Source organism: Platichthys flesus, chromosome 17 (genome assembly GCF_949316205.1).
Source record: "Platichthys flesus chromosome 17, fPlaFle2.1, whole genome shotgun sequence".
NCBI classification, from domain to species: domain Eukaryota; kingdom Metazoa; phylum Chordata; class Actinopteri; order Pleuronectiformes; family Pleuronectidae; genus Platichthys; species Platichthys flesus.
The window spans coordinates 1,972,878-1,986,849 of record NC_084961.1 but is presented as its reverse complement, the minus strand read 5'-3'; the positions used below and the strand labels follow the sequence as shown (position 1 = coordinate 1,986,849).

At 47.6% G+C, this 13,972-nt stretch overlaps 1 protein-coding gene across 3 annotated transcripts in view; it reads right to left on the bottom strand.

Moving 5' to 3' along the window:
- The window catches only part of pvrl2l (PVR cell adhesion molecule related 2 like), a 208,652-nt gene that overhangs the window by 75,603 nt on the left and 119,077 nt on the right, over positions 1-13,972 (bottom strand). Inside the window, exon 7 of one of the 3 annotated variants that reach the window (XM_062409907.1) lies at positions 3,091-7,304. The exons of the other annotated variants lie outside the window; for them this stretch is intronic. Within the exon in view, the coding sequence (XP_062265891.1) occupies positions 6,679-7,304 (626 nt within the window). The 3' untranslated portion in view covers positions 3,091-6,678. Of the gene's footprint in view, positions 1-3,090; positions 7,305-13,972 lie in introns of those variants that run through there. 3 annotated transcript variants of the gene reach the window in all.

Genomic DNA, 13,972 nt, shown 5'->3' with positions numbered 1-13,972 from the left:
GAAGCAAGGTAACGGCTTCACTATCTGCAACTCTGAGTTCAGGGCTGAGAAACAGAAGATACGAGAAGCTCTTTGGATCCAGGTCACTGCAGAAAGGCTGCAGGATTCTCAAGTTACATGAATTATTGTAGTGTAATATGACTGAATAGAACAGCGAATTGAAGAAGGTTGAAACAAGGACAAAAGAAACACGGTTTCTTGATACTTGTACTTCATCAGTCACTGTGCAGACAGACACTCATCTGTCAGTTGATTGTGTAGAGGAAGAAAAGAGGGAATCTAAATTCATCAAACGACCACAACAACAATATCACTGGTAATGTGAGGCCAAAATGTTGGAAGAATTTATTTTTAAAAGGTAAGAACTCAACTGAAGAGCTCGTATTTGAAGCCCTAATCCTACCCCTGGATATTATTCTTCATCAAATATCGAATTAAACAAAACTTATCAAAAGTATCCACACAAATATCAGTGGAATCAGAAGTTCCTCAAATGACAGAAAATACCTTTTAGAAACTTTCATTTAACGTGACTTTAAGTTTGGTCCGTGTTCCATTCACCAACATGGAGGAGGTGAGGTTTACTGCAGCCAGCCACCAGGTGGCGATCAATGGCCTGACTATTAATAATCAGCTGTTAAATTACATTCTGTGTAATTCATCTTTTCACAGCAGTCACAAACATCATTAGTGTTAAAACCAGTGATTCACAGGGCGAGAGGCAGAACTGCAAAATCTGAGAACAGGAAACAAACCCTGAACTTCATCTCCTAAAGAATAAATGACCATCCACAGTAAAACGCTGACCCAGCCCCTGAGCAGGACACGCTTTGACGAATGGCGTCACCAGGTTTAGCTCCAGAAGAGCAGGAGCAGCACAGTGGGGGAGGAGGGAGGTAAAGGAGGCCAGTGTTGTAAAGTGGTGAGAGTTCAATGCGACGCCGACTCACCGGCGCTGGGAGGAGGAAGCCGGGTCTCAGCCGGCCTGGCAGCGGCTCGGCTTTAACCGGATTAACAACAAAAGCTCAGCTCAATAACTAATAGGCCTCTTCTTCCTCGTCTCTTTCTACTCCTCGTCTCTCACCCTCTCTTTCTATCTCACCCTCCTCCTCCTCCTCCTGTGAGGCAGGGAGATAATGCGGAACACTTTCATGCCTCCTGCTGAATTAAACATAGAGAGAGCAGCTTGCACTGGGTGCTAAAGCAGAAGCAAAGAGAGGGAATATGAAGAAAGGAGGATAAATACAATTCCAGCGCGGCGCAGGGTCCCCGGAGCAGAACATGTCTTTACAATTAAAAAGCTCTGTCGTGCTGAAGAGCTATAAACAGGACGGAGCTTCTTTCCGACTAATTGGCCGGATTGAGAAAGGACTGTGGATTGTTGTGGGTTGTAACCGGCCAATCGCCAAGCGGAGTCGTGGCACGGCACTCAAACCCACTCCTGAGGCCTCCTACCTCCCTCCAGCTTTCACCGTCGAGGCTGCAAATCCCATTCTGCCCAGTTTTATTATTCCTGCCACACTCGTCTTTACACTGGAGCCAACCAGTCGGGCTCCGCAACTGACAAATGTGTCCGTCCCTGACTTCCGGCTCCGGGCTGAATAATTGACAGCGGTTCAAACGTTCTTGGTCTCAGGTGGTTTACCCAAAAAATAAAATATAAAAAGACCCAGTGATGTATTCTCGTGCTCTCAGCAGGGGCTGAGGTTTCACTTTCTCTTCTTCATCTTCTTTTTTTTTAGCTCCTGCTCCCTCTGATGTGAAAAGAAAAACTCTCTCCTCCTTCCTCGCTGGGCCTGTTTGGTATTCCCCAGACGGAGCAGCCAGCGACCCCCTCACTCCACCTCCTCCTCTCCCTCTGACAGAGCCAAGTGACCTGTTGGAGCCTCCTCTGCTTAGCATGGGCGCCGCACTCACAGCGGAAAGGATGAGACTTTACAGGGGCTGCGTTCAGGACTGCCACCCCCCCGAGCCGGAGGCTGAAGATCAGCGAGGGACGCTTGTCGCTAACACGACCCCATTATCAACTCGGGCAGCGGAGACGCTCGCTACATGATAAGAAAGCAGAGCCGTCTTATTCTAGGACGATTCAATTGTGCGTACGGAAGATAATTATTCTTTTCAAGCATAATTTCAATTAGTTTCAAGGTTGTGTTTCAAACATCCTATGATTCTCTACGAGCCGTTTTAAATCTATTCTTCTGAAATTGAAAGTAGTAAAAAGATCAAGCAGATTAGAGTTATTTTAAAGTCCTTGACCGTTACCGTGTTTAAGTAGAAACTCGGTGGCAATTGTACCGAGAATTAAATGTGGACTGAGGACATTTTCACCAATAATTCATGGATCTTGATTAGATGAATCATATTTAGAGGACTGATCTATGACCTTGTGCATTTTGATGGGGCTCTGGTTGAGTGACAGGACGGTTGAGAGGTGACCTCTCTGCTGAGTTCCTCGTTTCAAGGTCAGATATTTCCAAACACTGGCCTCATTTCATCCTCGGCCATTTGATCTATTCCACAGATGTCGGTCTGCTTGTGGCTGACGTCACGTTTCTTCAGGTTATAGATGGCACCGATTATTTCTGGTGTGACGGTACCAAACATCATTGGAAACTGTGATCTGTATCTGGATGATAAGGTGAGTGCGGAGACGCGGGCGGATGAAACGTGATCAGAAAACACATCTGGACGTGGTTTGCTGCTCACACTGATCAGAGCTCAGCCGGGGGAAACTACGGTTTGATTCTGTGTGAGCAGGAAGGTCATCGAGATCTCGTGACTGCAGAGACTTCAAACCCTACGAGCTCGGCTGTAGTTCACAGGTCTACCTCAGAAGAAATTTAAATATAAATGAATGTTTCCTTGACCTGGGACGGACCAGGTAGAACTTGTGTTGTGCAACAGGAAGAATCCATCGTCTTCCTAAGTTGGTGAAAACTTAGAACACAGAGGAGAAGCTGAATATCCCAGAGCAGGTTCTGTGCCGCTCGGTGAAATGCACAGGGGACCAGGAAAGCACGTGGACGTGTGGTGTTGATCCACTGATGAAATGATGCAGCTTCATTAATTACCACTTTTTCCACAGAGAACTGTTTCAGAAAGTTTATCTTTTTATTGAAAATGGGTTGTGCAAAAACAAGAGTTATGAGTGAGGAGGAGTTTCCTCAGCGAGGGTGCACGCACGCTTCCAGACTCTGGAGCTCATTAGGAGCCGGCGTTGAGATCACAGTCGAGTGAACGAGCGGCGAGAGGAACCTCTGGAGGAAAGATGTGTTGAGGCAGAGCGGCCAAACAGAACACGTCACTGTGGTGTCGTGTTCACATCGGCTGGAGCCTTATGCCTCAGGGACTTTAATTCATACAACATTAGAAAGTCTAAGTAGAACCGGTTATATTTCCAATTTGAGATCAAACTAAAATGATGATAAGCAGCTGTAAATGTAAAGTTTAAAATGTAAAGACCAACACACTTTGACATATTTGTGTATCTTGAAGCATGCGTGCACCCTCCGGAGCTGAAGACACACTTCAAACTGTACTGCAGTGACACAATGATCAGCTTCTAACGCATGTGAAGTCCCAGTCTAGCTGTTTCTCCGTTACTGGGAGATGAACTGGTAACACGTCCGAATACACTGTGACACGTGACGACATGCCGCCACTGAAATGCAACACACGTCTCATTTACAGACGAACAAATCGCACAAAGTTCGACAACGATCAACAATGAGGGACCTGCGCCGGCACGGGGGGGCGTGGATCTGAAAAGGGGGCGTGGTTAAACCAACACCGCGGAATTTCTTTACCGTAAAACATCCGCTTGAATAGAATGAGATGAAGATTCAGTTTTTTTTTTTTTTTTAAAGTCATTCAAAAACGAGTTATCAATATTGAGGAGGAAACTTTTGAAATATGAAGAATTCTGAACAGAGTTTGGTGGAATTGTTACAGTCCAGATCTTCTGGTTCAGGAAGCAGAGGATCATGGGTAATATCCAGCGTTCAGTTGTGTTTCAATTCAGTGAGTGAGGCGACACTCACTTCACGTTAAAACCACTTCATCGCTAGGACACAAATGAATCGCCACGTGTGTCTGCAGGGGGCGCTGTTGCTCTGTACCCATTACACTGTGTTGCTTTAACACGAGAAAACATCTCAGCTTCAAATATCTCAGCTTTCAGCTCATTGACAGTTTCTTTTAGTTAAAAATGTCTTAATTATCACAACAAGTTCTTAAATTCAATTAAAAAAGAACAAATTAAATGATACAAGACTGAAAACAATAATTTTTGGTGAACCATTAAAATCAGAATTCCCTTTTCTGATCCTTCCCCCGTGAATTTGACCTGTGTTGATATTCACAACACTTCTAAAATGCTTTCATGGATTTAATGACATGATTATACAAAACCTTTAATACCACACAGTTTTAGCTTTGATTTCACTCACAGTATCCTCGACTGCAAAACGACTCGAGCCACCAACACACAATCACACAATCACACAATCACACTGCACTTCTAAAGCAGCAGAGACGCCCAGTTACACCTGGAATTTAAAACGTGTCTGGTATCCAGCTTCAACATCTGGATATAGATTCAACCTGATTATCGACTTTGAGATCTGATCCCTCACGTCACCTCCTCGTCTTCACTCCGATTGTCCTCCTGAGGTGGTCGGACCAATCAGAGCCCAGTATGTCCTCAATGCATCCTGGGTGTATATACACCTGTACTTTACTTTTGGTCAAGCTGGATCCAACCGCATTCAGATGGAATCCATTTTAAAACCAGGTGTAAATGGGGTTTAAGTAGATGTTGTGTGTTGTGCATGAGACTGGAAAGCAGAGGATGAGGCGAGTTTGTTCTTTTTACATTACACCCAATCGTCAGCCTCCTCCTGTCACCTCACGTCCAACATAACTAAGTCATATAATACAACAGTTAATTAAGATTTTGTGCCCTGAAAAAAACAACAACAGATGAGTCGGAAAAATCTGGAAACCAATAAGGCAAATGTGTGCAGACACATGAGAGCTACGTCTCAGTGATGGATTAGCAGAAGTGTTTGAAAATGATCCATTCAGACAAGAAATGTAAAAAGTGCAGTTTTCAAAACACAAGAATAAAAAGCTGCAATATTTAAAATGCAGTTCTGCATCTTCGGTGAACAATTCACTGTAATCTCAATGTTTAATGTCTCATTAAAGACAAAGAGTCTCCTCCTGTCGCACTATGTTTAACCTTTGTGTTTAGCTGCAGCTTCGCCACGTACAAGAAACAAAGATCTGGGAGTTTGGGATTTCATTCAACCTGCGTTCACATCCTCTCTTGAAATGTGTCTTGGACCGTGTCTTCCTGTCCAATCAGGATACAGAACACGGAATAATCCGGTTCATATCCTCAGAACATTCTGCGGAACATGGAAAATGAATAAATGAAACGCAGCAGCCTCCAACAAAGCCGGTGAATATGTTGCCTGGTTGAATGCGACCCAGATAGGACTATGAAAAGGAGTTATCCCCTTCTCCCTGCACACAGTCATTACGGCTCTCATCTAAGCTGCCCGTTATGTAAATAAAGAAAAACACAGAATAAGAGAGGAGTGTAATGTGTGTGGGACACGGCTTAGGAAAACAAACAGTGTGGGATGCATGTGGAACAGGAAGACATGATGGAGAAAGAGAGGCAGAGAGCATGGAGAGAAAAGAGGAGGGAAAGAAAAGAGAGTTGCAAACAAAGAAGAATCTTTTTTTACCCATTAACTGAGTCATTACCGACCCAACGTGGAGCTGTGTGAACCCCCAAGGCTCCCGGTGCTTCTTTTCTTTTCGAGAGATCAACACTATTAGACAACGAGAACAACGACAACATCTACATCGACAATAACAACAACAATTGTGCTATAGTGACACGGCACCCGATACACACACGATGCACATCATTAACACCACAGCCAGCCGCACATTAGCACACGCTGCTCAGTCTGTTGTGTCACTTCTGTTAGGTGGCCTCGCTTCGGCTGCACCCACCAGGACAACCGGGCGGAGTCAGCAGGTTGGGGGGGGGGGATGAGCGGAAACAAAGTTAGACTTTTCAAGTTTTAAAATCGGTGCAGGTGAAGAACCAGAGTCTGCAGCCGAGCGGCCGACGTCCACAGAAGCCTTTTCCATGTGTGGATGAAGGACTTTTATTTTGAAACAGGAAGGCAGTCCTGGAGTAGCTGCGGTTTTGTGGTTTTGTGGTTTTGCTGTTTTGCAGATTACGTTTTTTTTATCGTAGAAAACACGAACACTCAGCACGTCAACACACTTGCAAAGCTGAAGGAACAAGAAGCGGTTAGCATCGCGTCCAGAGTCTCTGTGGGTTTTTTCTTTTTTTGTCTCCATGATGCAGCTACACACATAATTACCCACAGTGCACCTCTGCCACCACAGGTTTCCCTTTCATCCGCTTCACAACAACAACTTCTGAATTCATCAAGTTTCTTTCAATCCTCTTTTTTTAAGATGACACAGTCAAGCAGAGAGGATATAATTGATGGCGTCGGTGTTTATAGCTGATGGAGGCCGTGTTGATTTATTCGCTGTTGAAGGGGGGGGGCCCGGATTCCCCCACTTCCTCCACCACATCTCGGTTCCCTATTCTCAGCCCCTCGTCTTTCCTGCCCTGCGACCTCAGACGTAAATGGCAGTCCGGGAGATGACGGAGCCATCTCTCTGAGACTCCATGTCGTCGTCGAGGTACACGTCCATTTCCTCCTCGCCGCCGTGGCCCCTGCGCACGTGATAGGCCGGGGGCAGCATGTTCCCGCCTCCCCCGACGCCTCCGAACCCATCGTACTGCTCCTCTTCCTCCTCCGTGCTGTCATCCAGGTCGAACTTCCTCCTCTCGGCCTCGCCCATGTCGCCGCTGAGGAGGATGTCGTGGGCCGACGGGGGCTTGCTGGCGGTCGAGAGGTGGAGATGGTGATGGTGGAAGTCGTTGGCCTTTTCCGTCAGAGTGCCCGTGGCGTCGCAGCCCTCCCGGTACGTGTAGACCGGCCCGTTGTTGTTGGCTCCCGTCCCGTTCTTGTTGCCGGTGCCGCTGAAAAGCAGCCGAGCTTTGTTGCCATAATTTCCGCCGTTGCCCCCCCCGCTGCCCGCCGCGGTGGAGTCGCTGCCGCTGGGGTAGCCACGCCTCTGCTGCCGGCGGCTGCGGCTCAGGAGAACGCCAACGAGCGCGACAACCAATAGCAGGGCCAGGAGGGAGCCAATCACGGCGCCCGCCACGACGCCGGCACTGAGCGGATCCTCCAGGGCTTCTGCAGAGGGGATGGAGGGGTTGGAAGGAGGGATGGAAAAATGGGTGGAGGAAAAGAAAAAAAGGGCAAAAGGAATTGACGGCTCAGTTGTGGAGGAGGTGTTCTTCTTGTGTTGTGAGTGTGCTGTGGTGATTGTGTCTTCCTCTACGTGTGTTACAATCCTCTTACAAGTGTGTGGTAATGTTCTCCTCAGTGTGAGCAGTGCTGGGATCAGGCTGAATGGAACTCATTCACTCTCCCAGAGGCTCCTTGCATTCTGCAGACATCTCGCTCTATTAACACACATGTGTGTCCAGCTGCTGGCACTCCACCCCCCCCCCCCCCCCGGCCAGCCTTTTGTTCTATGCTTCATGTTGGTGTGAGCCAAGTTTGCCCCTCCGCTATTGTTTCAGTGGAAGATTGAAACAGAAAGGAGAGATGGGTTTACAGCGTCAGTGAAGAGAGGTTTGTGTTGGGCCTCATGCTGTTAAGGGTTACGGGCCGGGCGAAGCCACACAAACACACACACAGACACACAACAGAGAGGTTATTTGAAGAGGGTCAGTGGAAACCAGCACAAAGTCGGGCCACGATGTTTAACCGTCCCATTATCGCCCTCTGGTTCTTTCCCACCCTCCTTATCGTCCCCACTCCTCCTCTTCCTCCTCCCATCATCTGCTTCCTCCCCCCGCCTCTCTTATTGGTCAGCCAGTGAGAACCACAGGGCGGAGCGGTGGCCTGCTGTCAACCCAGGACTGAGTCCAGATCGCACTGATCGGCGGCACACAGAGGTAAAAGGTGCAACCTGTGGAGCAGGACTCACATGCCAGGACATTGTTAAGAGGATTCTCTGCAGGAATATGAAAGAGAGAGAGAAAGAGAGAGAGCGAGCGAGTGAGCGAGAGAGAGAAATGATCGTGTAGGATTTGTATGAGTAATTCATGATGGGCTAAAAAGAGGAGAAAAGAAAGTGTCGAACCAGGCGAGGAGAGGAGTTGAGCCTCCGGTGCAGAGCTGCTCACAAGGACAGCGTCTCTTCTTCCCTGCTCCCAGTCTCATGCTGGTTTTTCTAAGGGGGGCAGTCAGGGCAGTGGAATACGGAACAGCAGGGAAATCTGAACCCCTTTCTGTTTTATGCAAATATCAGCGAGGGCTCTGGCAGCGCTCCTGGCAAACACAGCAGTGAACGCCAATCAAACAACCTGAGCCTGGCTGAGAGGAACCCTGTGCCGGGTGACGAGCCGGGGAGGGAACGGCCGACTTTCCCTTTCAGAGGAATCACGTCGGACATCAAATAATGATCCGAGCGGCGCTGACAAGAATGAATTATGCTCACAATAGCAGCGGGGGGGGCATTACTATAAGTGAGTCTGGATAGAGAGCCTGTGAACTATACAAATTGTTCATGTGAGCGTATAGGGGAAAAGAGACGGAGATGAAAGAGGCGATGGATTGGGCACAGGGAGAAAACAAATTGGAAGAGGGTTTGTGGTGGATGGAGAGAGGAGAGCAGCTGAGAGGAGAGGAGAGGAGAGGAGAGCTGAGAGGAGAGGAGAGGAGAGGAGAGAGGAGAGGAGAGGAGAAGAGAGAAGAGAGGAGAGCTGAGAGCAGAGGAGAGGAGAGGAGAGGAAAGCTGAGAGGAAAGGAGAGGAGAGGAGAGGAGAGGAGAGCTGAGAGGAGAGGAGAGGAGAAGAGAGGAGAGAGGAGAGGAGAGGAGAGGAGAGGAGAGCTAAGAGGAGAGGAGAGCAGCTGAGAGGAGAGGAGAGGAGAGGAGAGGAGAGGAGAGGAGAGGAGAGCTAAGAGGAGACGAGAGGAAAGGAGAGGAGAGCTGAGAGGAGAGGTCTCAGATTGCTTCCAAACACTCTAACTCGGGCCTCACGTGGGACTGCAGGAGGGTTATGCCAGGGAGAGACAGACGGGTCGGGGCGACCGAGGGACAGGATATGATGTCTAAATTAGGGGACAGTGTCTGGTGATATCCAACTGATGTGACAGAAGGCATTAGGGATGATGGATCCAACTTTCCCTGTCCTACTTTTTTCTCCCTGTGCAAACTCGCAGGCCGGAGCTCAAACACAACTTGAGGCCAGAATGTTATTTATTGGGCAATTTACGCTTTAAGCATTAGTGGCATTTATCAAGCGTCTGAGTAAGAGACAGCTGAATAATGGCGTTTTGTGGAAGGTCTTTGGTGGCTGTCGTCCTTCCGTTAATCAACTACTTTAAATCCCATTATTCCGTAAAGGCTATAAACAACAGTGTTGGTACGAAGGTCCATTAGAGCAGGCACGTTCATTTTTCAACCACTCCCGGGTCACATGCAGGAGCAGCTTGGTTCTGTCTCCAATTTTCAAAGTCTAAAAACTGAGGAATGAAAATTCATTTTAAAAAAAAACCAGAAACTGCAGCCCTCGTCTCATGGCTCCAGACTAACCTTTCAACTGGTGCCACTGGGGCAACTGGTCGAGCCAGCTCATGATCTGTGACCAATGCAGGACTTCCTCCTTCAGGGGATTATTGACAGTGTTGAACTTCAGGATTGTTTCATCGAGTGATTACTGCTGGATAGAAGTGGGGAAGTTTTAAACTTAAACTGAACAGAAAACAAGTTTAGAGTTTCCTGCCACATGCTCGCAGATGGTACTTTTACCTCTTTACTGGCACTGTCGTTCTCTCCATTGGATCAAAGCATTAGCTAAACAGATCAAAGTTTATAGAGTGAAAGAAGCGAGAGATTGATTGAGAAAAGGAAGAAACTATCAGCAGCACTAACGTAGAACCAGTGCACAAGGAAAACAGCCTGATGATCACCTGGCAAGTTCCTATCAAAGTTCCAGGTGTGACATGCTGTTCTATAATGTCACAACACTTTTCCACCGCCCTGAATTAACTCAGTTTGGTAAATGGGCTCAAATCCCCATGTCAGGGAGCTCAAAGTTTCGGGGGGGGGGCACATAAGTTGAGCATGTCACCATTTGACGTTTAATTCCTCCTGGAAATCCAAAAAGTGTGTTTATGCAGGAAATCACTTTCTTTAAAAGCCAGATCCAAGGTTCCCTCAGGTGCTCTGACATCAGGCTTCTCAATCCGGAGCACTAATGGGTCCGAGATCGACTCCGACAAGACGCTGCCAGCTGCACGATCACTGTTCGGTGTCAGGTCTCTGCCACACGTCTCACGAGACGCTTTAGTAAACACTGCGCTGTGAACGTATTCTCCAAATAAAAAGTGGTAAAAAAAAAGAAAAGGCAACACTGTCGTTAGCAGGAAAATAGGCCACGCTTGTCATCCTGATTTCTCATCAACAGCAGCAGCCTGCCTGCATTAAGAAGCACGGTGATAAATGTCATAGTGAGAGGCAGGGGAGCTTATATCAGTCTCTGTATTAGTGTCATGTACGTGGAGGAGATTAGGGAGAGAGGGAGGGAGGGAGGGAGGGAGAGAGGGAGGAAGGGAGAGAGAGAGCGAGCCATGAAAGCAATCCATTTCTACCCAGTTACACTCGCTGCGGTAGGGATAATCTAAATGAGAAGATTTGGGATGTGGGGAGGCAAGGTGCAAAGAGTTAGAAGGGTAGAGTGATACTGTGGACAAACGGGGGGAGAGAGAGAGAGAGAGAGAGAGAGAGAGGAGAGGGGGAGCGAGTAGTGAAACAGAGGATCCCAAATAATCTTCTGTTGATCTCCGTCACCGTCCCTCTCCTCCCTCTCTCGGTGCTTCACCTCCTCACGACTGAAACCAGGCCTGAAACCCACAGACACAATGAGCCAGAGGCAGCAGCTCCACTGTGGGGATTCTCATTAAAAGCAGCTCTTGGTCACGGACAAGGCGCGGAGGAGTGTCTCCATGAATATGCTCCGAACACAGACGTCACAGTCGCCGGCTTTGCTTTGTGAAGTCACACTGAGGACGAATATAAAAAATGGATTTGAGGACTGAGCTTCTACCGACAGGAAAATCAAACCTGGAAGCATCAAGTCGAGTTCCCTCTGCTTTCAGCTGAGTTCTGAGTTTCTATCCAGCCTCTGTTGCTTCTATATCCACCTACACAATACGATAAGATACAATATGATATCTGACCCCCCCCTGCACAGGCACTTTGTGCTTCCACCTTCAGAAAACACAGTTTCAATCACAGCACTAGAAACTTCTGTTTTACACTTCATATGATAAATTTGCTAATATGAATGTTGCGTGAACGTGCTGTCCAACCTGAATCCTCCCTTCCTGCTGAAGACAGTAAGAAATATTATATCTGTAAAAAGGTGTTTCCTGTGTTTGAGTGAAGGTTTCAACTCCTAATTTATTACATTTATTTATCAAACGAGCAGTAAAAGCATTTTCAGTCCGTTGTGAGTTTTCTGCTGTAAACCCCTTTGTTCTTTGCTTTACTTCCTCCTGCAGAGGAGATGCAGACAGAACCTAAAACTCTGGGAAGATGTTTCTACACAAGTGTCACACTGTGTGCAATGTGCTGTGATCCATCGACAAACTAAAGTAACAAGATCTAAGTCGTGATTGCATGTGTAAAGCTGCGTGTCCCGGAGGCACGGGCTCATCACCGCAGCAGATGTACGCGGAGGTGGGGGGGGTGAGGCCGCGGCTAAATGTTATCACGGTGGGTTAATGGGAGCCAGAGGCGACGCAGACGAGGAATCACAGATGCACAGTGGGAAGAGGGTTGGAGAGTAACCTCTTTACAGATGAGCTAAATATTCCTCCTCTGACTTCGACAAGATGCATCACTGAGGTGGGTCTCGCATTCGATTTGAAGAACGTGGGCTCTCTTCTGGAGAAGACGGGTGGAAACAAAGCATAATGGAGGAGACACGCCAGAGAAGGACATGCACCAACATTTTCCGGTCGATGTCAGAGCACAGAGAACGTCCTCCAGCATCGGACCGAGTGTGATTAGCATTTATTCATGAATGACAAAGTGCACTGTGCAGTTTCTTTTTTTCTTTTCCAGGAACACTCAGTTCAGAACCTGGGCTTTACGGTGAGGTACACTTATTCCTTTAAAGACATTAATGTAATATGAATGTGAGAGAGAATTTTCTTTCAGTGTAATTTCCTATGATAAGACAGAACTCTTACCAGATTTCTCATTTTCCAACTTGGACAAGCTGAACTATACGAAACGTATTTATTTGAACAGTTTTGCTCTTTTCATTTCCTGGAAAACCTTCATCCTCTGGGAAAACATCCCATTTAATGCTGCCCATATTCTGCTCAACACTCTGCACTGCTCTAACACTGTAACCCTGTCACACTCATGATGGAGGACTGTGCTGTAGCTCAGTCTCAGAGATCTGATGTGATGTGGTTACAGCTGATTACTGCACTGGTGTGAAAAGGTTCAGTTTGCAGGTCGACCTCTCTCGTCTTCACGAAGCAACAACCACAGAAACCATCCACACATCCTCAGACACACTCACTTTAAATACACACAAGCACAGCTACACATTCAGTCACACACACACCTACTGAAAAAAATATGAATGCACACACACACTGCTTAATTACCCTTGATTAAACAGACAAACTTGCACACATGCAGACACACAAACACCAAGAGCCACACTGTCTAATCAATTACCCCTGATTATCCCTGATCTTCACATACTTCATTTAGCGCACAACTCAGATCGTGCACGAGGCCTCGAGCGTGCACGAGGCCTCGAGCGTGCACGAGGCGCCGGCCCCGCCCGGCATCCCAGCGCCGGTGTTTCCATGACAATCTCAGTCATCTCCTCTCACTGAGGACATTTCCTCCTGAAATCATCTTCAGTCCCGTCTCCTCCTCATCACAGATCCTCACCGGTGCTTTTCATCTCCGGATCTCCCCCCCCCCCCCCCGTGCTTCTTTCATCAGCGGAAATAATGAGAGCGCGTCAGGGAAAGAGAAATAAACAGAAGAGTAAACCGAGCAGGAAGAGACGGAGTGAGAGGAGAGAGGAGGCAGGAGGACTTTTTGAAGCATCATGTTTTTGGCCTTTTTTTTCGTGGCCCATTGCATCTCACTGACTCTGTCCTCTGAGACTCAGGGTTTTAAATGGATGCTCTCTGACACAGAGCAAGCAGATGGGATGAAAACAGCCCAGACAGACGGGAAGGAGAAGGCAGAGGGAGAGAGGGAGAGAGGGAGGGGGGGTGAAAGAGGACGGATGGAGATGATGGATAGATGGATGGATGGAGGGAAGTTGAGATAAATGGGTGGATTCATCTCCTCCAAGCTCATTAGCCCCTTTTAACCTTGAAAGCTCATCTGCGTCGCTTCTTTCTGCAGAAAACGAACTTACAGAAACATCCATGTGGGAGTAGCATCTACGTGCATGAGTACACACACATTAAGGCAAACCGCTCGCATGTACAAACACTCGCACACACACACACACACACACACACACACACACACACACAAACACTCGCACACACACACACACACACACACACACACACACACACTCGGTCTAATTAGGTTTTTCTGCATCTTGTGGCCCCCTGCAGAGGTTATGAACTTCAGGAGGTTTCCCAATTGCCTCTCCACCTCCTTCTTCTAGTTCAACACCCATTTAGTCTCCAGCTGCTGCACACACACACACTCGCTCACTGAAAGACACACACACATAAACACACACACACACACTCGGCAGACTCTCTGACTTCTGGCTGCATTCACCTCAACA